The sequence below is a fragment of the Harmonia axyridis genome, chromosome 1, assembly GCF_914767665.1.
Source record: "Harmonia axyridis chromosome 1, icHarAxyr1.1, whole genome shotgun sequence".
Taxonomy (NCBI): domain Eukaryota; kingdom Metazoa; phylum Arthropoda; class Insecta; order Coleoptera; family Coccinellidae; genus Harmonia; species Harmonia axyridis.
Window position 1 is genome coordinate 9,468,744 of NC_059501.1, and position 26,295 is coordinate 9,495,038.

Below are 26,295 nucleotides of genomic sequence, written 5' to 3' on the forward strand. Positions count from 1 at the left end.
AATTACTAACTTTTTCATTCCTGAATTGAGCAACCATGATGTCCAGGAGCTGTGGTTCCAACAAGACGGCGCAACATGTCACACAGCTCGTGCCACAATCGATTTATTGAAAGACACGTTTGGTGAACGCCTAATTTCACGTTTTGGACCTGTGAATTGGCCTCCAAGATCTTGTGATTTAACACCGCTAGACTACTGTCTGTGGGGCTATGTAAAGTAATTGGTCTATGCGGATAAGCCACAAACCCTTGACCATTTGGAAGACAACATTCGCCGTATTATTGCCGATATACGGCCACAAATGTTGGAAAAAGTCATCGAAAATTGGACGTCCAGATTGGACTACATCCGAGACAGCCGTGGCGGATATATGCCACAAATCATATTTAAAATGTAATGCCACGAGATTATCTTGCGGATAAATAAAATTCATGTCAATCGAATAATCTATCGTTGTTTTATTGCAATTTAAAGTTCTATAGCTCTAAAAAACACCCCTTATTAACTGTACCGAAAGAATCAAATTTTCGTGTTCTTCTGTAGAAAAGTAAAACTGAACGACGCATCAAATCACGCCTATACCCTGAAGACATCCACTGAAACCATAACCATCAATTTCATTCGGGTGAATGAAGTGCTGAAACTTCAACAATAATAATTTAACACTTTGACCTGGTTTGGAAACAGTCTTCTTCGGTTAATTTTGCTGAGACCACGATCTCAGTGGTTACATTAACAACTTCGTTAACTACACCTGATAAATTTTCCACATGTGGAGAAACATCTTGAACAGCGCTTTCACATTACAGAGGCAATTTCTGCTGGTTTTAATGATCTCAATTATAACACCCCTAAATGAGTGGAGCGTGCAAGAAATTCTGGAATACCCATCATCGAAAGAAAGGATGAGGGTATCTTTTATATTCCAGGAATATTGTTCTCTACACTTGTTTCTCAATTTCGAAGGAAATTTTTTTCATTTGATGTCAATTGTTTCGCTACACAATAGCTTCTTCAGATTCTACATTTTCAGTAAGTTAAGTGTAATTGGAAATGTAAAATTCAATTTAATAAAATATTATTTTATTTTACATAAGAAATGACCTTCCATCGAATGAAGACCGAGCTATAGTTGAAACAGACTGAAAACAGTAAAAACAGTTTTTGCCGTAAAGCTTATATCCCGAGTGATGCAGTTCTTGCGAGAGATGCGTAGCACACGGCGCCATCTCTCGGGTGAGCAAAAAGTCACTACAAATTTCTCAGAAACTAGTCCAACAATGATGAAATATGATGTGAAGAATATTGAACTGCTCAACGGTTCACCGATATAATTACAGAAAATGTATCTCTTTCCTATTTCCAACATAGCAAATCTCTCAAAATATATATCCCATCAGCTCATTTCACTCGACATTTTGAGATGTTCCAGAACCGTAACGCAGTGCGAATTCCATAGTTATTATTCAGGATGCCTTTGGAGGAGACAATTTAATCAATTTTAATGTCGCGTACTAATTGTTTTCGTTTGTTCGCTCCCTCTCTACTGAATTGTGAATTGTGTTTTAAAATTCCGGATACAGTCCACTTGTATTCTCGTAGGCGACTAGATTGAGCTGGGATTAGACGAGACACTTTCATGAGGAAATGGAAACAGAATTTTTGATTATTTTTGGCATAAAAACGCACTTTGGGAGTTCAGATGTTAAATCTGAAGGCGACAAATTTGCATTGAATAAAAAGGGGATATTGTTATTTCATTTATCAGTGAATATGTTCTCTCGACTAAGGAACTTTACATAAAAACGAAAACTAGAATGCATTCATCTGCAACTTGTTGTTTCATAAGAGGATTCATTTTGAATAACCCGCCGTCTGGACAGCTCTCACTTGAAGAACTGTCATCTCTTGACATTCAACAAGTAAAAACTACGGCTTTACTAAAAATGGAATGCACACTTCAACAAGGCATTAATAATAAATTATAATAAATAAATAATAAATTAATAATAATAAAGCTTTTTTGCGTCGTCGTGAATAACCCTGTCTGCCGGAAATAATGATACTAATACAACAATTTGAACTGTTGGAACAAAATAGTGGCGCGAAGAATCGAAAGCGTGTGCATCGCTCAAGAACAACTGAGAATATAGCTTCTGTAGATCGCGGTATTGACGAAAAACAACCAGTTTTGTCGAGCAATGGTTTCTACCCAAAAACCTTATTTTCAATTTCGTGCGAAGATACATCTCTGAAGCCGGAGTTCCCCAAGGATCGTTGATAGGACAGCTGCTGTTCAAATTATACATGGCAGCCATACCAAAAATGAATAGATGCAAGATAACCCTATTTGAAGATGACACTGCTTTTAACTATCACAGTAGAATGAGGAAAACAATTACTAGGCAGTTACAGATAGACCTAGATAAACTATTGGAATGAAATGAAGATTCAAAGTGAATACATCGAAAACTGTTGCAATCTACTTCGAAGGATCAACACCAAAAAAAGGAGAAAGCAGCAAATATCGAAATAGAAAATCAGACGATTGAATGGAAAAAGGAAGCAAAATATCTGGGAGTAATACAAGATGAAAGAATGAACTTAACACTATGTAGAAGAAAGCAGTAAAAGGCAAGGCAATTACACGGAAGACTGTACCTGCTGTTCAATCCACAAAGTGAATTTTCTTTAGAAAACAAGATGAACATAATGAAAATAGTGCTAATTACATATGCAAGTTAACCTGGTATAATAAGAAAGACAATAATGAAGATCAGTTCCAAAGTACACTAAATGCAGTAATCAGAACAGCGGTTGGCGCCTCATGGTTTGTAAGCAACCAACAAATCAGAGAAAAATTGAAAATTGAAACTAATGAGGAAATAGTTAACAAACAAATAAAGAAGACAATAGAGACGCTGAAAGAGCATGAGGATAAGGAATTGAAAAAGATACTACAAATCAAAATAAGAATGACAGATAAGAGGAAATATCTCGTTCAAAGAACCAAATCGAAGAAAAAAGGGACATGCAGTAAGGAGAAAAGTCTCCTAATTGGATATCAGTAGGAAATCGGAGAAATTGAAGTGGAGGCGTGGGGAATGAAATTTTTAAACAAAAGGAAGACATGAGAGAGATACGTCTCGATAGAGTTGTGTTTTTAATGCTTGGAATAGAGATAAAATAGGACGATTTTTCCTTAAACTTTGTAAAAAATTCAACTCATGAGATGATTCCAAAAATTCTAATTCATTGATTCCTTAATCTAATTCTCCAGTTCAAAATCGACATTCAAAGTACACTAATCAACAATCCCCTTGAATCGCAAGACATTGATCTTCCCCCAGGAAACCATCTACGAATTAATATGCGGACAGAGCACCAAATTCCAATTGCCGGAAAACGGTTCGTCTCAAATTACGTGCGCCAAGATTAATAAAGCGGTCAGCAACAAACATTTCCTTGATTGACCTCGGCAGAATAGTCGCTAAATGGAAATTCCGCAGTTCATTAGGGCCCGTTTCAACGTCCAAGACGAATAACTGACCATCAATCGGCCGAACAACGGCGGGGTGAACGGTCCCTAAGCATAATTGAACTTTCCCAATCATACGAATTGATGGAGTTCAATTCCGGCCTAATCAGATAAAGATGGGTCAAGATCGCTGAGTCTGGCGTGCTGGGCGTGTTGGTCGCAGTAATGTGAACTTTCGAGGAGAGTGGAATCGATCTCTCGATCCGATAAATATCTCGAAATGGACGGTTTGGGTTTGATGAGCTCGTGGTGATTGCTTCGAAATTAACAGATTCGGTTATGATGATTCCGATTGCAATGATACGCCATTGCTGTGGGTAATCTATCAGGCGAACCATATGAGAGACTCTGCAAATTTTACATTAATTACATTAAAGTCTAATAGATAGACCGAAATCAGTTGAGTCTGCTGGAAAAAATCCTTGTGCTAACTTGAGGAGGGCCGAAGAACCTCAACATTCTCGAAGTTTTATCGGTGTTTTATTAATGATTTATAAACTGAGTCATTTTCGCTCAAACCGTTCTTCTTTAAAGTTGTAGAGAATCAAATTTGCTACAATTTTGTATTTACAATCTTCTTCTTTAACCTAATATCAACCGAGATATAGTCTATCCGAATTAGATGCATTTTCTCAAAATGACACGGTAGTTTAGAGCGAAGCATTATTCGAGGTTACGGCCAGAACTATGTAGAATAAAGCAAAAGGCTCTTTGGGAGATATACCATAGTGGGTTTTGATGTTCATCCTAGTGGGATAAAATACCAATACACCAAGGAAGTAAAACGTTATTGGCATTCCTTGCTGAACCCCCCACCAAGTTTGTGTTTTCCAAGACAATTTTAGTCGGCACCATTATGCAGGCGAAATTTCTCTCCAACGACAATTTGAATTTTATAACGATTATGAACGATGCTTTCCAGAAAATCCTTTATTCTTCTCACTCTTTCAAATACGGGACCTAGGGCATACTTTTCCTGAACGCTATAAGTGAGAGCGACACCACCTCAGCACCCTTTAGTATTGGGAAGAAGAAGGTGATGTACCAAAAAACCCCGAGCTCTCTGCAATGTTGGAGAACCCCAAGGTAGCTCCAGCTCGAATTGCTGACGTTGGAGTTCTTGCTGGCTGCAGTTGCAAAAAGGCTGGTATGTTGTGCTTAATAGTATGCGAGCACTGTGTGGCAACAGCATGTGAAAACAGCCCTTCAACGAAGTTGATACTGACGACGAGAATGAGAAAGATCTCACACTCAAACCAAATATGCTCATTAACCTCGAAAACACAAATTACGACGACGACGAGGATTACACAGCAAACTACCTTCTTCCGGTTATTGTTCTTGGATTCTGGATTCTTTTTACTTGGCATCATCTCCACATGGTCTCTCCAAAATCTCCTGCGAGCTCTGACCCATCTGATCAAAACTTGCACCTCCCCGTGAGTGTTATTGCTTCGATACATCTTCAAACCCCTCATTTCAGTTGTTCTTGTCATTCTCTTGGTTGTCGATGATTCGGCGGCACTGTACTCATCCAAGCTTTATATAGGCGAGTCTTCGCTTTGTAGCTCATGGTTTTGTTTGTCCAGTTTATACCTTCCAGGCAGCCCCAAACTCGGCTACAAATTGTTCACCGTTCTGTGATGATATGACCAGTTTCAAATTCTCACGCAGCTAATCATTATATCATATCTATTTGTCGTATATCTACAATTCAAATTGAGCTTATGGAAATATCGGGTAACTTTTTTTTGGATATTCTTGAATATTCTGATGATGCAATCAATATAAATTTTGTAGTTTTGAAATTAACAAGATATTAAAATTGCAAACTGCTTCATTAAACGCGGCATTTGAGATCCGCACCTCACATGAAAATCATTGATCACAAAAGGAAAAAAAAAAAAATGAATCAGTAAGTTGGAACAATACTACATACTATTCAATATGAAATCATTATATCATGAATTGAATGAAACCACAATTATTAACTTGAAGAAAAAAACAGAATGCTGCGGATCAATTGTTGAAAGTGACATCACAGATTTGAAGTTGAAAAACTTTCTTGAAACTGTAAGATTAAGACATTGATTTATACAAATTTTTCTTTTGACATCACCAAAGGATTAAGGTACACCTCAAGGATCAACATCATATTCTGAAATACTGTGTATGAGTTTATTAATTTAAAATAAATGTGAAACTATTTCTGGTTTTTGAATGAAATTTTCATATAGATTTAATTTCAAGAAATATTCTGATTATAATTTTCTTGTTTCAGGGAAATGATAGCTGGCAAGGAAATGACAGTGATCAGGTGAGTTTTATATATTTTTCCGAACTTTCTTTACCATTTTGAATGAGAAAGTTATTATGGCGTCTATGGTTAACTGTTATCTACTATAAACTAGCAGAAAATAGATGGAATGATTAATTCCAAGTAATACATTTGTTGTAAAAATGCAACATAAGTAAAAAAATGGTAATTGAAGAATTTGTGCCTTAATTCTAGGAAACTATACATCAAAATTCATTTCATGCTGAATAATTAGAAATACAAGAAAAAATTATCTTTTTTATGCTAATTCTGGAAAATCTAGAAAAATGGTACCTACATGAAAAAAGAATGATGAAGATGAAAAGACTCTATGATTATTTTCAATGTACAACTTGAAAACATGTATAACCAATAATCTAATCTATCGAACAGAAACAACAATTCCAGCCTTCCCTAAATTCAACCGCCTTCCACAAATATGGAAGTTTTTCTTCGGCCAAAAACTCGTATAACATTTTGGCGAATATTCAAACTTTGCCAGCTAATTGAGCAATTTAGGCTTTAATGCTCGGCCAGCTAAGACATGACCAAACTTTCCGAAATGTGAGTTGTTCGGAGGGTGATCATCCGAAGATTTCGGGGGTAGTTTGTATCGTCCCCAGTGCTCCACGCTATGCATATTTTATGGGAGGCGAAGCGGTTTATTCCGATCGAAAACAAGGATGAATATGGAAGCTGCGACAGAGCCTACCCTAGTCTTTTCCTAACTTTCTTTCCCGAAGTGAATCTTTGATGAAGTGGGTCCTTGAGTAATACGTCGAGGTAGGTAGTACAGGAAAGCTTACAAAGATGGAGGGAAAAAGGGTCTCCTTTTATGTTTGATAAGCAACATCACGGACGTTTTGAAAATGCGGACTGAATATGAAGGGTCAGCGGATCAACTTTGCCGTGAATGAGTATTCAAGGAAGAAAGGAATATCAAGTAATAAGTATGCAGATTTAACGCTGAAAGTCTACAGTTCGTTTTTCACAACATAGAAGAAAAATGAGGAAAGCAATGATGTGAAGTAAAGAACTTTTGAGCGCTTGTCATTTATATCTACTTGGGGAACACAGAACGGTAAATAAAGGACCCCGCACGTTTTATATGGAAAATGGCTTTCCGTGAATTTGGCTGAATTTTTGATATGTTGTAGTTCTTGATAAACTGATCAGAAGTGTACATAGCCACAAAGCTCAAAAATGGACAGTTTTCGAGATATGGAGCTTTGAAAATGGATTTTTTGCAATTTTCGGGGTTTTTGCTCATAAATCGGGGAGCTCTCATTTCTGGTTGGGATGGAATTTGGATGTTCGGCGGCCAGAACCCGACTGAGAAATGATCTTCCTTATATTAGGCACCGCCATCGATAATTGTGTACACTGCTCCACATTGGCTATGAAATGAGATAATAAAAAAAAATTGTATTTCCAAGAATTCGTGGGTTAATATCGGAAGTTCCATTCATAGTTAGCTTCCAACACTTGGACTTCTATATTCTACCCGGATAGTACTATATTGTATCAAAACTGTAGACATTTTCACGGATTCGTTTGTCTGTGAGATGCTATCATCAATTTCGAGACATTCTGAGGAAAATGTCTTGGCACCCCATTGTCAGATTATCGAGATTTGTGAGAAACAAATCACATATTATATGTAAATGACATCAATAGTGATCACAATTGTTATCCCTGAGGATATATGATTATGATTTTCCCATTTTCCCCCATTACAGCTCGCGGTGCCTGGTTATGAACATTTTGGCTAAGATATTTGATATTATTGGACATCAGATATATGAGAATTCAGTTATTATGGTCTCTCTTAACAAAATCTCACAATATGTCGTTTCTCGGTCATGTGAATTATTCTGGCGTCATCTTGTGGCATGAAAAGATGTATGGAAGATCTTGGATTTTGTAACTCATTTCATAGCCAATGTGGAGCAGTGTATAAAAAATTATCGATGGCGATGCCTAATATAACCAAGGAAGATAATTTCTCAGTCGGGTTCTGGCCGCCGAACATCCAAATTCCATCAAAACCAGAAATGAGAGCTCCCCGATTGATGAGCAAAAACCCCGAAAATTGCAAAAAATACATTTTCAAAGCTCCATATCTCGAAAACTGTCCATTTTTGAGCTTTGTGGCTATGATCAGTTTATCAAGAACTACAACATATCAAAAATTCAGCCAAATTCACGGAAAGCCATTTCCCATATAAAACGTGCGGGGTCCTTTGATTTATTATGATGTCATTGTTGTCTGTTGTTTTTTCCATGTGAAGAGTGATGCTACGATTGGCATGAACATTGGAGTGGTAATTTCTCATATTCTGAAACACTTCACTCGCAGTCCCAAACCTAAAAACAATTTTATTCTTCAAAGTTCTACTTTATTTGACAACATAGTCGCCTATGAAAGTGATACATGTACTCCAACGCTCCTCTAACTTTTCAATACCCTATCTGTAGAAAGGTTCGTCTATACCTTTATTAGAGCTAAATATTATTACTTACGAGAGAAAAGAGTAATATGGCACTGGCGGTGCCATATCTGTAACTTTTGGGTGACGTCTTATACCATTGTCTCAGTTGACAAGACAACAGAAGTTTTTCGGGTAGAAAAATCAAGATTTTAAAACACTTTTACCAGCCAATTTTGTTCTTGAGGGGAACATTTTTTTACATATCATCAAATCATTTCATCCCTCTGCACAGCAAGAGCAACCACTCAAATTTGAATAGGAGCGATGGGTCGTGCAAAATGTTGTTGAAAATGTCTACCAATCCAGAATATAAGAGTGAAACGATTTTCAAGATCTGATTATTCCTTTACTCAATATTTGGTCTTGAAAATAAAACACTAACCAATTAATCTGGATGATTACCAACGAAATGAAGCAGTTGGGGAAGATTCAATTAGAAATAAGAGATGAGTACCATGTATAATTTAATATAACGAATGCCCAAATTTCGATACAATTTAATAAATTTTTTTCACCTCACATTCTGGAGCCACTCTGTAGTAATTCTCCAAAATTCATTCATAATCATAACTCCTTGACGTAATTCTTTGAAAGATGCGTATTCTGTGACATCATTTTTTGATTTTAAAAAGCCCTATAAAAAGTATGAAAGGGACAGATCTGGAGATCTGGCTGGACATTGTATCAATTCACTGGTTGGTGGTATCTAAAAATTGACACCAGCGTCATAATATGGCGAAAAAACAAACGTGACTCCCTATAGCGATTGTCATTTTCAACGATGTCAATAAGCAAAAAACTAAATAAATTTAGCCAGTATTTGAAGGTTGTGTTCACCTGTCAAATTGTTCTATAGGAAGGAGGGGTAGTTACGGAAATATTAGGAATATTATTTTTTCGTTATTCTGCTTGAATTTTCTAACCAACAATTTGGTGAAAATTGTTCGCTATAGGCGAACCATTGGGATCAATACCACTACCAAACGTTCTAGAAGTTTCTTCATGACAGGAATAATTGATTCTCAACTAGTGAGAATCCTCCGTCAGTTTTATGGTTATGGTGAGAGAATAAACATTAAATTTTGCGTGAAGCTGAAATTCGTTATTTCCCATAAAAATTAACTCTATTTCATTCCGATCGAAATACTTGAGGTCAACATTGAAAGCAAATTTCGAACAGCTATGTTTACGGAAACAGATTATGCTCGGCGAACTTGACCTAGGCATTGGAGATGCGATGCTAACTTAAATATTTCAAGTCTCTAGGTTGTGCCATTCTAGAGTAAAATCGGCCGGATGGGCACCACATATCACTCAAATGGACTTTTCATGCGTTCAGGGAATATTTGCTAAAAAATTAAGTAGTGGATAACATTCAATAGAGAGGGACGGAATATTGCAATATTTTATTACACAATTTATGTCACAAACTGATAGCTTGAACTGCAATGACGAATATAGGTTTCGAATGTTTATTCAACCATACCTACCTGATATAAAAGATAATGTAAGTAGTTGATGCAATAGCAATAGTATTTCATTGATTGTCTCGACAATCAATGAAGTACCTACCTATGTAGGTATAGTGCTATAAAGAATCCATTACTGAAACAAATTGGCACTTTCTTTTCAGAAATTTCCATTCGATAATGGCAAGGTATATTCGATAGATCGAGGATCAGCGATTACCTCTGAATTTATCCTCTCGTATCATTTCATGACGTTGCATGCGACGATGTGACCCGAATCAGCATTCTTTCGGCTTTGCGCCACGCTTCGGGTGGTTCCGTGGACTTCGAACGACTACTGACGACTCTGTTGTCGTGCAACAAGCCACAAGTGGTTGCTTAGAAATGCTATTGTATATTATCAACTCATTTTGCCGGTAAAATGTTGTTATTGTTTGTAATTATGACTGAACCCGCGAAAGATTATCGAAGTATGTAGTTATGAAGTTCCCTGGACTGTTGTGAGTGAAGAATTTCGAACGCTTGTTTCGTGAAAAGCCAAAAGTAGGCTTGTGCCATTTGTGTTTATTTTTCGTGATAGTGCCATTTCTACCTGTTGACGATTTTCGGGACGTCAGTGGTATTTATTCATTCATGATAAACCTATGTTAATGTGGTCGCTGTAGTGATTTCGGTGGTGTATTTTCATTCTGATCTGGTATTTAACATAACCTCAAATATTTGGACGTTGCAAACTTCGTTGAATCCGCACATAACTACATCCAGGATTTATATTTGAGGTTCCAAATACATTTGTGGATATATTTTCTTCAGAAAACATCGAAGAGATAAATAGAATAGAGCTTGTGGTTATTAAATATTCCGAGTGATTCAATAATTACTTGGAATTCCAGTAATTTGATTAAGTAGTAGCTGACTATTTAATAAATAAATTATCAGTTTACTAATTGAATTGTATTGAATATCAGATACTCAAGGTTCTATGGGAATCTCCGAAGAGAAAGAAAAGAAGATATTTGATTGAACAATTTAACTGTACTTCAATTTTTTTTTATCCAATAAAATTTAATTGGAGAATCAACATCTGATAAAGCCATTTAGAGGTCCTTTCATTCATAAAATAGGTGACTGACCCACGATTTAGCGAACATTCGATAACAAATCAACCGTCAGATCAAGTGTCAACAATCATGACTTCAAGGAGGAAAAAGAAGGAAGAAGGTTTCATTAAGAAAGTTTCCTCCCTCTTCAACTTAGATTCGGTAAGTTTTTTTCCAAATTTCAAGTCTAACAATTTTGAATTGTAATTTTTTTACTAACAAATAAAGATATTTTTCTGGTTTTGGTTCATTTCTTAGCGAATTGCATACTAAATGTTATCAATACAATGTGTATTTATTAGGATATTTCCACAATATCAGATTAACAATATTCATGAAGATATACGTACAGATATACACGTACAAATGAAAAAAATCCATAAGAATACAGTTGAAACTTGGATTCATCAATGAACAAATACACATTATTTATCCAATGTAGGATGTAGGTATACCCGAAAATTGAAATGAGTTATAAACAAGCAAGCAAGAGAGAGAGAGAGAGAGACTTATGTACACTAAAATAAATATAATACCTAATTTACTTGCACCTGAACAGAAGCCTGGACATAATTGAGAACAATCATCAACAAAGGATACACATTTTCTCAACAAAAAAACATTCGACTATTTAAACAATAACATTATGATTATAAAAAAAAATCAATGAAAAATTAAGTTCCATTTACGATATGCATTGATTAGCATTGAATTCACTAATGACTACTAGTCATTTATGGATAATGGAGCTTTTAATGCAAATATTGATCAATGGAGTATTGAAAATACACGAGTTGTATAGATTAGAGATAGAAATCAATAGAATAATCTATTTTTGTAAGTAAAGAAGGGATCAGCGGGGCTAATGTTTATATTAACCAAAAGGGGAATCAAAAGAGTAACCCAATACTCAACTGGACCTTAAAAATAAAATAGACTTTTAATCTTTTAAAAATACAATATGTATAAGAATCTGCGGCCCATTCTGAAGAAATTACTATCACATTCAAACGCCTCTCACTCAATGTAGATATTATATAGAAATGTTGAGAAAAGCTTGAACACAGAAAGTAACGAACCAACACAGAAGTGCTGAACCTGACAAAAAAAAACATACTATCATAATCATAATATTTTATGATATTTCACAATATTGAGCATTTTGTCTGAATGTTAGATCAAATGACCTCAAACAATCATTTTATACAAGCCAAATTCAGACGAAAGTTTTTGTACCTGGCGATATTTGTATCACCAATCTGCATTCAAACGTAGTTACGTTGTGAACCTACACCAATTTTATTATTTATTGAAATATATAATTGGCAATTGCACAAAACATTAAAGGAAACGAATTGTAAGGAAGAATAATTATGCACTCCTTTTAAGAGAACAAGATATCACATTTATCGATACCAACAAAATTTAAAAAGACGAATGGCTTATGATACGAATCATACTCATTAAAATGGTTTTAGCTACGTACGGAGAAAATAAATAAATTCTGGGACAACCTGTATAGCGGCCTTAACACCACCTGAATACAAGGCAGCCTATTTTCATCGTCTCTAAACCAATGTTCAACGAGCGCTTTGCACTATTGAGAAACATCAATTTTGAGTACGACGGTGAATTATTTTGACCTCTGATTCTGGGACAACCTGTATAACGGTCTTAACACCACCTGATTACACCGCAGCCTATTTTCAGCGGCCCTTCGTCAATGTCCAACGAGCGCCTACCAGGCGACCCTATCGCACTTCATCTGGAACTCTTCGACTTCTCTGCCCTTCATTCAGGGCCTCATTGCCATTGTTTTCGACCGCCAGATCTGGATCCATTGTGGGAAACTGACGTAACTATGCCTTGGCGATGGGAAACGCGATAACCTGGCTCGCTGTTTTTTTTTCTGCGGCCGCACTGTAACGTCTATCCCTCGTTCCATTGTGTCGATGGACGTACCCACGCGTGAGTCTCGCGCAAAAACCAACGGGAAAATTCAACGGATCCGTTGTACACACGGTCTTGACTCCGTTTGAGAGCAGGCCTATGGGATGTGAATGCGTCGGTTGTTTCGAACAATGATTAGGAGATATTGATGGCGGAAATAGGTTCATTTGTGTTTTTTCCCTCGTTTTCGATGTATGTATGCTGCACGGTAGAATCTATTGAACTGTATTTTTCATTATAAAGGTTCTGAAAAAATTGGGGTCTCATCCCGTCTCGTTACAAAGCACCATTTGCATGACCCCTTCTGTGTATATACCAACGATTCTAATTGAAAAAATCCAAGAAGAAAATAAGCAATTTAAATTAATTAATTTAATTACCACAACGACTGATAACCAATTACAGCCATTTTGCTTTTGTGAAAATCAAATTGTGCTAACATTTCCTGAGATGAAGCTGATCTCAAGTTTTCTAATAAACTTTTTTCAAAACTATTGGTAAAGCTGCTGCAAAAATAGTGAAGGATTTTATTCCCACAAAAATTTAGAAAAATTCACGAAAATCCCCCCGCGAATTTAATGATTGGTGTGTGATGAGGTGAATAGATGAAATAGCGAGAAATGTGACAAGCATATTTTGCCGAGAAAGTGAACCGTTTTATGTCATTTACAATAGTCATCAAAGAAAATTGCTCCATTGATTTTTTTTGCCATTTGTGAAAAGTCCATAGTTCTGCCAAAATAATAAACAGAACTAGAAATTTTTAGGCAGTGAAAAATGTTTTATGCAAACAGTAGATAAAAACATCAACAAAATAGCTGAATGCTTTCGGCGCTGATTCACAACTCTGCTGTTTGATACAAGTACTGATTATTAGCGTTATAAAACGTCATGGTGGCTGGAAATCGAGTCAATTTCTCATCTGACATTTCGCCTACTACTGCGGCTTCCAATTTCGGCAATAAAAAAATCTTTAATAGAATGTCTAATTTCCAAGATCGACCAGGAACCCACCTACCTGGGTTTTGTTAACACTACGGGCTACAGCAGCAATATTCTGAGTTGTTCTTCAGTGACCTACACGGTTTCGATTTTTCACATCACTAACTTGCCCCCCAACAACTCAAAATTTTCAACCGGTTTCACTATTGCCGGCTGAGAAGGTGCTCGATAATGATCCAAAAGTGCTTTAGTGAAGCGAACTGTATCTGCAAAATTTTTTGGTGAATTTTAAAAAATTATTTAAAGGCGTGGTTTAGGCGTGTATCTTTCCTTTTTTTAATAAAGGTGTAGTTTTTTCTTGTCAAATTTCAAAAGATGACAGCATCAGAAGCGATACCTGCTCAGATAGCGTTCTTCTTAAAATAAAACCTCTCACAAAAAAAGAATTATCGACTTTTTCACAAGATCAAAGGAATAATGTATCAGATATAAAGTCACTCAAAGATCTTATTAAGCTCTTTATTAAATTTGACCTAGCTTTCGGTCATTTACATGGCCATCTTCAGAGCAAATTGATCTGAACCTAACAATGAATAATTAGGCAGAACCATAACAATTGACTTGAGTGACTTTATACCTGATACATTATTCTTTTGATATTAAAATCTCTTATTGGAAAACCCTGTAGTACACACGTGGTTGACACAAACCACAAACTATTTTTATCCTAATTTAAATGAACACGTCTATGATTCAACGACGAATGAAGCTAGAAATGACAAATTTCGCATCGCGTCTATAAACATATCTTATCAGCGACTGTCTGCCCGTAATAATAAAACCTTGTATTTGATAGCTTCATAGCGTAGATCCGATACGATAAGCGTGACAATCCTCGACCTTGCCACACAACTTCGAATTTCTAGATGGTTGCTTTCAAACGCAGTCAACGGTGTGTGTCTATGCATTAACCCATGGTACCTATGGAGGTTGACGTCGATTCAGTACGACGTGACTTGGTACCGTGTGAGCAGCTTCGGGCGTTTGGTTCGCTACAAAGGAAGTTTTCACCCGGTAAAATCGACAGTTTTTCATGCGATGGCCCAATTGCGACGTGCCCAGGTTTCGATGAAAAGTGTTGTGTGATCCTGAAAGTGCACCAGTGCAGTGTGAAATGTGGAAAGTGTTTTGATGAACGGGAAGTGATAGTGTTCCGGTGTACAAATGATGCTGTTGCAGAAAAAGTCACCCCATCTGCCGAAAAAATCGCCGATTTTGAGGAATAAGCCGAGTTTTGTGGTTTATGCGGTGAGTTCGATTGGAAAGCTACCACGATGACTAACGATAGGTAGCGCTACGAAATACCTGGCGTATAGTGAACGTTCGCAACCGAAAATTGATAGTGTAACTGTTGATATAATGACGGTAGCGTTAAACGTTCTAATCTAGACTTGAACAATGCAACTCTCACTCAACTGGTATTCTATGTTTGGAATGTAGAGCATCCTACAACGAATAAATTAATTAATTAGCTATTAGATTTCACGGTATAAGTTCCGACTGTTCGACGAACATGATTCGCTGGTTTCAATTTCCATATTGTACTTATTATAATTTATTAAATTCTGCTTATATGAGGGTCTCGAAACACCTGTTGTTGAAAGTTCTCCAATAAAGTTAGTGCTGAAATAATAACAATGTAATTTTCTTGAGTATCAAGCTTTGAGGTTGTTGAAACTTTCTGGACTTGAAGTTGCTCCTAAGAGATTTACAAGAAAACTTGAATTTTGGATGACTTAATGGATTATGATTCATCGTTTTATTGTTCGATCATTATTTTGGCTTCTTATTCATACTTGTGATTCTGCGAAATTGTTAGTGAGGAAACTTCAGCCTCTTTTGATTATACAGAATTCGCGGAATGAGAATTCTTTCATGATAATATGCGGTACCTATTGAAATAAAAGGCTGAAAAAAGTTCAAATATTTGTGGGCTCTATATCACGTCAACGTCTGGTATATTTTCTCATCGTGAGAATTTCGGTAGCTTTTGCAATATGACATCTTTTGATATATTTTTTTTTTTGAAGAAGAAATAATAATATAAAAAATGCATGTAAGAGAAAAGACTACTCTATTTCTGTACATTTTTCAGCGCTTTATTATTTCGTCAGGATGTCTGTATTTTTAGAATGTTGAGCCGGTAATGGTCTCTAATGATGAAGTTCGACTCACTGATGATGAATCATGCAAAAAATCAATTGATTTCGTTGCAAAATGCAATAACTGTCACACGAAAACACTCCGAAAATTGAAGTTTTCAATAAGAAAACTTTGACCATAGCTTCAGTAAATGTGACAATTAAAAATTGTGTTGACTGTATAATTTCAAAACTACAAGTGATATATCTATTATAGAATAGCAGTATCAAGCTTCATACAAAATTTCGTGTCCATTATAAAATCACAATTTCTTGCTCATCGCATCGTCAGATCCATAGAATATTCAAGAGGAAAATAAAGAACCTAGTATTTCATTGTGAAGAAATCCAACCATTTGGAATTTCATATTTGTAGATGTACAATAACAATTACAATTGTAAAATTTCATTTTGATCGTATCACCATGTCACTAGAGCCATAGAAAATTCAAACAGAATTTCGAAAAAATTACTCAGTTTTTCCATAACAACACATTCGATTCGGTTGAAATTTGGTTTATATATGGATACAATCATGATACCAAATCATAAGAACCTCTCATCTAGAACAACTAATAGAAAACAAAGACCTCCATACTTAATGAATCATATCACATTTGAAATTGATATAACGGCGTATCATGTACAGTTTTGACAATTTTTGTCATTTGTATTCAGCAAGTTAAGTCATTCAATCATGGAAAGATGAAGGCTTCAAAAACGTTTAGAATTTGTTTTATCAAAAACTGTGCCCATTGGCGAAGACTGAAAGAAGATTTCAAGGACGACAATGTTGAGTTAATTGACCCACTTTTCGTCGTATTGTAGATCAATTTGAAAGTGATTTTTTTACACGATACAACAACTGAATCGTACTTGGTTTCAATTCCCAATTTGTCCACAATACAACGAACAGTGCAGAGTCGACTAACTGATTAATGTCGTCCATGAATTTAATTCTCAAATTACTTTCAGTATTCACAAAACACTGATTCCCATAAAATAATTTAATAATTTCTAAACTTTGTTGAAACATATATCTTTCCACGATTAAATGGTAAAGCTTTCTGAACACAACTGACATGAGAAATGTCAAAAAATAATGCTCCATCAATGTACCATTGAAACCATTTTAAATTCTAGTAATTAATCATACCTATTGAAAACCCCTGTATATAATAATTGTAGACTGTTCTGTGGAGTCCAAGGGAGTAATATGCGCATGCATGATACCGTTTCTTCCTTTTCTAGAGTTATTTCAATAATAATAATAATATTTTTTTATTTCCTTAAGACAGAATACACTGTATAGAAAACGTCAAAATAAATATGCATACAATAATAATAATACGAAAAAAAGATAGAAATTAGTAACTGAAACCGAAAATTTGATTAACAAAAGATTCAAATTCCTCAAACAAAAGAGTAATCCATGTATTCGCTGACACTATAAGTGACGATAATGACAATAATTACAATGTTAAATAACCTCTATCCAGAATCACACATTGAGTTTCACATTCTGCACAATTTATTTATATTTCGAATTGAGGAAGTTATAGGAAATCACAATATTTCGTTCAAAATTGCCATGATTTTCATCGATGCTAATTTCCCCGGTCGCCGCTGGCGAAAATCTGGCATATATGATTCTGCAAAATATTATCCTGCGAAAAAGGAAGATTTAATGCGCAACTTGAATCGCAATCGGGTTAGAACGTCGTCTGTGGAATCCCATTAAACGTAATCTCGAATAATGGGAAATTCACCCACTTTCGTCAATATAATTTGAATTTAGATGCGATAAATTTCAGGCGATTGGGTCCTGATCCGAAAATTGTCTTGCCTCGTTTCGATTCAATGTATACGGATTCCGGGAAATGCGATCCATGTTTTCGAAGCTCTTTTCCATACCAAATTGGAATGGGTTTGTGTATTTATTCTTAGTTTTCAATTACTGCGAACACATGATATGTTAAATATACTCCTTTTTGGAATTATCGAAAAGATTGGCTCACAAAATGAAACAGACCTTGAAGCATCGATTGTTTTTACTAAGGTTTTCTGTGTCCTACTACAGATTATCCTGTCGATTTTGTAGTACCAATATTTTACCTCAAACAAAAATGTTTTTTATTGATCGAGATGTGATCTCAAATATATTGAGGATTCAAGTCCGTATCTTGCCTCAATGATAATTGACAGCCTCGAGAATATTATCAACATTTTTTTGAAAATATCAGTTTGTTTCCTATAAATCCTGAAATAATGGACTAATCGGTTAATTGCAGCCTTTTTCGCGATCTACCTCATCGTATCAATCGGAAGAATGGTATAAACTTCTCATTTTTTTTTAAGGGTTAGGTTAGGTATTGAAAATTTGAGTGAAATTTTTCTAAAAAAAAATTTTCTGGTGAGTACGAAATTCGGCTCATTGGGGATAGTGTACAAAGTTGTACATTCACTTCTTATTTTTTTTTGAGGGGGCTTTGACCAATATTTCAGGAGATGTTACGGTTTTTGTGTAGATTTTCAATTTTTACAGATTTTTTCCAAATTTCGAGTTAAAAATTCTCAAAAACTGTGAGCTTACCGATTGTTCGTAGAGCTCATAGTTTATGAGAATTTTTAACTCGAAATTTGAAAAAAAACCGTAAAAATTGAATTTCAACACAAAAACCGTGATATCTCCTGAAATATTGGTCATAGCCCCCTCAAAAAAAAAAATAAGAAGTGAATGTATAACTTTGTACACCGTACAAAGTTTGGTCATGGCAGGAGTGCCAGAGATAGATACTCGAAAAACCACGTGGTGGTAATCCATCTTAATACGTACAGTTCGCATGCAAGTTATTCAGATAACTTCTTAGGTTATATCTTCGAGTCGACACGTGACATATGCATATAGGTTGTCTAACTGTCTATTTAAATAATTTCACTCGTAATTTCCGTTTATTACCCATCTCTTTCATTTTGGCATTTGTGTAATAGAATAAAATAGTAAAAATAAATCTGCATTACCTATTAATTTCTTTTAATCCATTTAATTCTCATTTCCCCTCATTTGCTCTCATTACTCCTCATTGCCTCTCATTGCCCCTCATTGCCTTTCATTTCCCCCTCACTTCCTTGTAAGTGTACACTTAATTTCCCCAGTGAGAGACTCCTCGTGACTGTCTTAAGGTACCGTTGACCGTCGCGTTTCGAATCGCAATTCGCAGCTCCGTCCAGCTACGCGATTGCTTGAATTGCGATTAGTTAGAGTTAGATGAAGTCGTCGAAACGCGACTGTCCCCGGAAACCGTACCTTCAGAAAGAATGTGTTCAAGCAAACGTTCAGTCCAAACCACTTCATGAACATGTTAGAGCAATAACCTGCGCACTCAGTAGTCCTCAAAGTAGAAGGTAGAAGCCGCCACAAACATTTCATTTGTAGCTGTTCATCTACTCGGCTTATTTCGATTGAAGTTATTACGATTATTACCTGCTAGATAACAGCTTGCGTAGGGTCCTACCGACAATATGCCATTCCGTCGGTTGGCTCGGTCATTAGAATTATTATGCACAAACGGCGACAAATCCGGACGTCGTTCTGCCAACATCCACCCTGCCAGGTGATAATCCCTATCTGCGCCGCCCCTCCGTCCATGACAACACACGGCCGAGCCCCGGAGAAATTTAACGTTCCGGTCCGGAGCCATAAAACCCGTCAGGTAGACCGGAAGATCGCGGCCGGGCTCGTATAAAATCAAAACTGTCCATTATTAGGGATAAACTAATAGGCCATCATCTGGAAATCATTACGGCGACGCGAGTCGTAAAAGGATGGACGGACGTCGTAAAACAGGCCGAAAGGTGGGTTAGTGGATATATAACAGACTGTTCGGAAGGCCCAGGCAGTGCAGGACTCGGGGGTTGAGCAGGAGAAGGTATAAAGTTATAATGGACCACTCTTCATGAGAGACTCTTATTAATTTTACCACGGGTGGTTTTGAATACCCTGGCAACAAAAACTCCTACCCTAGAGTTTACGATTTCTTCTATTCTTCAGCCATTGTCCACCTCTGGACATAGGCCTCCTTCAGCTTTCTCCTGTGCTACTCGATGCCACCCGGTCTTCTCACGCGTTTGATTGACTTGGCCTCCTGTGTGTTGACTTGTTGATCCATCTGTTACAATCTTGGTGAGCCACATGTCCTACTCATTGAAACTTCTGATCTGAGACTTTTGTTCTGTCGCATTTTTTCATTTGTATTCTCTTAAACTCAAGCCATTCATCTCACGTTCCATGGCTCCTCTCTGCATTACCCTCAGTGTATTTGAACACTTCTTTGCTAGTGCCATTGTTTCAAGGCCATACAGAGGTGTCAAATACTCTTCTCTCCAGATTTATAGAGATGTTGTTCTTGAATATGTACTTCATTTTTTCGAAAGCCGCCAATTCATAGGTGTTCAACTCTGCTGTCGGAGTCTCTCCACCCATCCTTATTGTATGCTCAAGACCAATATAATTTGATACGTTTTCCACCTTTGTTGTATGTAGGTAGATGTTTTCTTTACAATTACTCAGTATCTTGGTTTTCGACATATTAATTACTCAACTCTTCTATAGCATCGTCTAGTTCTTTCAACATTGCAGCCAATTTATTAAAATTTCACAAAGAATGTTTGACCCTCTCTGTCTCTACAAAGGCTACTGAGCCTTATATTAAAAGAAGATCCAATTGGTTTCAATTGGGGTGCAAATGACGAGGTTTCCTCCTTTGTCATTCACACTGACTGTCATGAACAAAGACTTCATAACCGGAATGTTCCGATAGATGTATGAAGAATAACAATATCAAATTGTCGTAGTATTAGGTCACTTTTGTTAGAGATAAGATCCACTTATTTCATTTTTAGCGGAAAAATTGACATTTTACATTGACATTTTTAGCGCAATACTCGCAAAGAAAATTCTTTTTCTTCATATACCTTGTCAGTTTGATCCGACGTTGGCGTTTACCATCGAGAAGGCATCTCGATCCGTTGCTTCATGCGATATATTATCTACATATATCTACATTCACCGATATAATAATAATAATGGAATTTATTTCGATGAATAAACGGCGAACATAAGAAAATATATAGAACTTTAAACACGCGCTAAAGGAATTGTCATTAGAAAAATTACCCACTCAAATATCAATCTTCTTTCCTGCTGGGATTTCCATTCAACAAAAATCTCACACGTCATTATGAATTATCTGTAACTGAATTATATGTGTTCTAAATGGTCAATGGTGTAACTTAGATGCAGTGCAATACAAAACGTGAAAAAGTTTTTTAGGTTTCTGGCATCGAGATGATTGAGATGGTTTTATGTTCATAAGAAATTAATGTAGATCTCTCAACTTCATTATTCGTTGTTCCGAAGTTTTATGATGTTATACAGCTGGAAATATCGCTGCGTTTCGAGACAGGTAAATATGGGATATGTTTTGGTCTGCTGTCTATGGTTCAAAGACTCTTTCACAAGGTCAAGATTTTGTTTCGGTCAAGTGTTACTTCTTTATGTTGAGCAGTAGACTCAGATAACTTCTGGTGATCACTTCGTTAAACCATCAGCGACGAAGACAATGGGATAATTGAAAGTGATTGCAGCGTTTACTGTTCAAGAGTTAATATCTTGTTATATATATTATTATATATTATATTATTATTTCCTCATATAAATGGCTTTTTCCTCCATAATTTTACATTGATTCCTGTTTCCACTAAAACATGAATATGTTTGTTTAGTCAAAGTACTGACTCCGAAAAATTCAAAGCCCAACATTATAAAACGTCTCATAAGGATCAACTCCAACAATTAAGGAATAGTAACAAAGTAATTCAAGCACAATCTAACCCTTTCGTGAAAGCTACAACATTCCATCCCGCAGCCCTAAGTGCGGAAATAATTCCTTCCATCCAATAAACCCCATCGTCAACAAGCCTCTGTGCCATACGTAGAACCATCAACCTCAAAAATCCACCCTCTCAACCCACACCCCCCACTCCGACGTAGAACATCGTCATAAAACCGGTCCTGATACTCGGTGTGTAACGAGCGTAATGTAACAAAGTGTTCCTGGAAAGCGTATTTCATTCCCGCACGCTGATTACCGTAATTTAAATTCAATATGGAGGCAGAGGGGATGATGTTCCCTCTTCCCAGTTTCTCGAAGTATATTAATGCCACCTCACGCGTAAAGCTTTTGCAGCTCTTCCCCGTTCTATAGTTTCTCAGGTTGGAGGCACTGGAGATATGGTTGATTCGAAGGTGGCTCGTGTCAGACATCAAAAGCTCGTTATGTTTGGGGTTGGTTATTATCTGTACTATCGAGAGCTGGGTCAAGTAGGTTAGAAGGGGTGGTTTGTAATGACTTTCGATGGTTGGGATGTGGAGAATGTTTTAGAAATTATCGTCATCAAGTTGGAGGTGTAATTTGGAACCATCAGCAAGCTGAGACTTTTGAGGAATGTCCCATATTTTTTGTACATTTTCCTCATTTTACCGGTGTGTATATAACACAAAGATTGAGTGAAGAATTTAAAAATGAATTTGTCGTGAGTAGTGTGTTTGAACTTGCATCATTACAATGTATTTTTAGGTTCAACCGAAGGTTCAACCTGGAATTGGGCACGGTTCATTCTATTCGAATACAAATTTCGTCCCTTTCTGAGGAAGACAGTTAGTTGGAAATGTTACAACCCCACTGCTACAAATAGTGAATGTGTTTACCCAACCGAAAATCCAATTTTTCTGCTGGTCGTTCCCGAAATTTGCTATTGTCGACGAATCTTTGCCCAAGTTTGACCTCCGGCCATCAAATCGCCAGAAGTTTATATCGTTGTACAATTTTTCCGCTCGGTTAAACATTCCGAGCCGTGGCCCGAGATAATTGAACTCGCAAATCAAATTTTATCAGTTTTATTGGTTGTTTGCAGGCATCCAGCAACCTTATGATTGTATGAATTCGTGACCTTCGTGCACTCCGATTTGGGTCTCCGCAATCTAGTCTCCTACGAAATTACGTCATTTTATAGAGGAATTTGTCGCTGTCTTCGGAATAAGTATGCAGTTTTGGCTTATCATTTTGAAGATAAACCTTTGAAGTCGTCTAAGGAGAAAAGAACTGATGTGAAGCTCGTCCTGCATATGCTAATTGCACCCTTGGAGATCACAAAACTATATATAGAGTGTCTACTTTTAAGAGCGTCATACTTCAAGGGGATATCATAAGAGTTATTTGCAACAGAAAATGTCATCAAACACATGGTCGAAATAACTGTTTTTGTTGCAAATATCTGCTGTTGAGTGCAGTCGCGGAAATATGACTTCAGAATTTCGAGGTTTTGCTCAGTACATTTTTCGAACATATAATAACTCATTACTTTTATAGTAACCGAGAAAATATCTGGATGGCGTTCTCTGAGTCATTTTCTGAACTCCAAATACTGAACTGTGAAAATGTCAAGAAGGTTACCTTATTATTTTCTCCTTGATCATTCCCAACGGTTGAAAATAAAATAATAATAAAAATGAGGATTTCACAAAACTGTTTCATTTAACGAACGAAGTATTGGCAATACCTGTCAAGTTTCCATTATTTCCACTCCTTTGATTTCACTGTATCGACATTTTTCTTTCCACCTAATGGGCATCATTTCGAGAGAATCTCTTGTGACAATAACGTCTTCACGAAGAAAACAATCTCTGCTTACCCTTCATCTCAAACAGACGTAGTTGTTTTTCCCAATCTATCGAAACAAATGGTAAGAATGAAGGAGAGAAATGAAATCAATCTAAAACATCAAATGTGTATTTATTATTAATTCTCACGAAGTAGAGGGAAGATAAGATTTTCTATTTGCCGAGATTCATGTACCTAAGTGCTAGTGGGATATAAAATAACTTTCCATTATCTGTGCACTAGAGAGGAATGGGCTCATCTATCAAGATGTGAGGAAGGGGAAATATAACATCGTTTCCTGTTCATGTTTTCCGATATTTCTTTTGCGGGGTTTGCTCGGGGCTTCTTATGCTTTAAACCTTCTGTCGGCACCATTCGAGATATATTTGCCGTAGAAAGTCTTTCAGCAACAAATGATGAGAAGGAAGTAATTTTCATTTCTCAATTATCAGAATTGTTGAGCGCTCATCTTCGAATCTTCACTCTATTATTTCGTCAGATATTTTGATTAAATTAGACGGGAATAGTCTTATACAATAAGGTTCGGCGAAGACGAAGTTCCACTCATATTCGTTTCTGTCCGTCCGTTCAGTCGTAAATCGGTATGAGATATTGGATCTGTGTTTTCCAGAATAGTTATACTGACGACATTGTATATTATTTTTCGACATTTCTTATGTCATTTGCATTCAGTAGGAATGCAAATATAGTCATGGAAATATAGCTGCAACAATGTTTGAAAATTGTTGAATTGTTTTACCCAAATCGGTGACATTTGTGAATACTAATTTGAGAAAATTATTCAGCAACTGATTATTCGTCTTATTGGGAACAAATTTGAAGTTGGTACCAGTATATTTGTACCTTGAAAAGAAAATTTTCTTTCAAATTTATATAATCTCATTTATAAATTCTATTTGATATCTTTCAATATTCACAAATGGGCATTGATTAAATAAAACAATTTCTCTCGCAATTTCTACACGTGGATACGTGTGTTTCTTCACACGATTAAATGGCATAACGCATAACCTACTAAACACAAATGACTTAAGGAATGTCAATGTGAAATAATTGTTGTGTAAAAAGATCGTAAATATTCAAGCTGACTTACATTCAACATTCAAATAGAATGCATTAACATCTTTGCGTGCTTTTTTCGTATGTAAAAACTTATGCGAACTCCACGTCGTTCATTTAACTGTGTTTGCGTGCGGGAATGTAACATTCTGTTCTCTTCTCAGAAAAAAAAACAATTGTTTCGTTCTTTCTTTGTAAGAAAATATCGAACTGTTTCTGCAGTAATTATTCTACAATTGATCATGATTGAAACAAGTTTTATGCTTTCTCTATATTTAGTTCCAATAAAATTGAATATAAACAATTTGAGGATTACATTGTGTGACCGCGCAGTGCAGTACTCATTTCATCTTCAGACACCGATGACTTTACAAATAGTACAGGGTATACAGGGTGGCCACTTTTTCAATGGGATTGTATTGGTAACTTTTAAATCATAAGAGTTAGAAGGTCGGTCAAATGGAGAAAAAGTTGCATGCATAGAAGCATTATCAAGCAGTTCAAACAAATCGAGATTATCAGGGCCGGATTTCGAGATATCATAAGAAAAGTAAATTATGTCATTTTGATTTTTCTTTATTTCCCACTTCATTTCAAATATTATCAAAAAATGTTACAGGAACTTTTTATTCGACAGTAAATTATCCTCAATTTGACGTAATCAGATTTCGTATCCAACGTTTCGTACTCTCTGGGCCACCCTCAACCTCATTTTTTTCAATACGGACCTGCATATTTTATGACATTTTTCGAAATAACTTTTAACGCTGAATTCAACGATATATCATACAATGTCATTCAAAGTGGATTTTCAGGTGATTTTGACCCTCATCCAAATTTAATGGTGTTTATGTAAGAAAAAACAAGTCTATTAACGATATCAATGTTCTGACCAAATTCAATCGAACCCAGAAAAAAAATCGAGAACTGTGGCCAGTGAATGGAATTTTTCAAAAACGGCTGGTAATAAAATAGTCAAGAGACGCGAATACAATGATTTTAAATTTTAATACCAAGCCTTGCAAGAATTATATCGTAATGATCTCAAAATAAAGTTCGAATTTGTAATTTGTTTCAACGATTCAAATGACAAATACAACAATAGTGATACCTCGCGAGAAAATTGAGAATGTTTTGGAAGGTATTCAAGGAGACCAAACAAGCAAATGTATAAGAAGCATGAGTTCCAGAACCGTAAAGTGCATTTTACAAAATGGTGGACTTTTCGAACACTTACTTCATTGATTTTCATTTATTTTCGAATAATCATTTGATTTTTCTCTCATTTAATGATACTTTCGTTTAATTATTATGAACTGAAATATTCAAATGATTATTATAAAAGAAGAACCAAGAAACCAGTATACTGGTTTCTTGCTTTGATTCTAATATGTTCCATTTAGTTCAAGATGGGTAAGTTGATTTTCTTATCGAAATTTATTGCATATTGCATATTGTTAATTAAACTAAATGAAGGTTATACAG

The 26,295-nt window shown here is 36.0% G+C and overlaps 1 protein-coding gene across 12 annotated transcripts in view; it reads left to right on the forward strand.

Annotated features, from left to right (window-relative positions):
• The window catches only part of LOC123688953 (disks large 1 tumor suppressor protein), a 742,726-nt gene that overhangs the window by 512,880 nt on the left and 203,551 nt on the right, over positions 1-26,295 (forward strand). For 10 of the 12 annotated variants that reach the window (XM_045627719.1, XM_045627722.1, XM_045627715.1 and 7 more), the window contains one exon: positions 5,820-5,855. In XM_045627719.1, the coding sequence (XP_045483675.1) occupies positions 5,820-5,855 (36 nt within the window). Of the gene's footprint in view, positions 1-5,819; positions 5,856-10,163; positions 11,079-14,773; positions 15,117-26,295 lie in introns of those variants that run through there. The other 2 variants (XM_045627727.1, XM_045627726.1) reach the window with 2 other exon arrangements.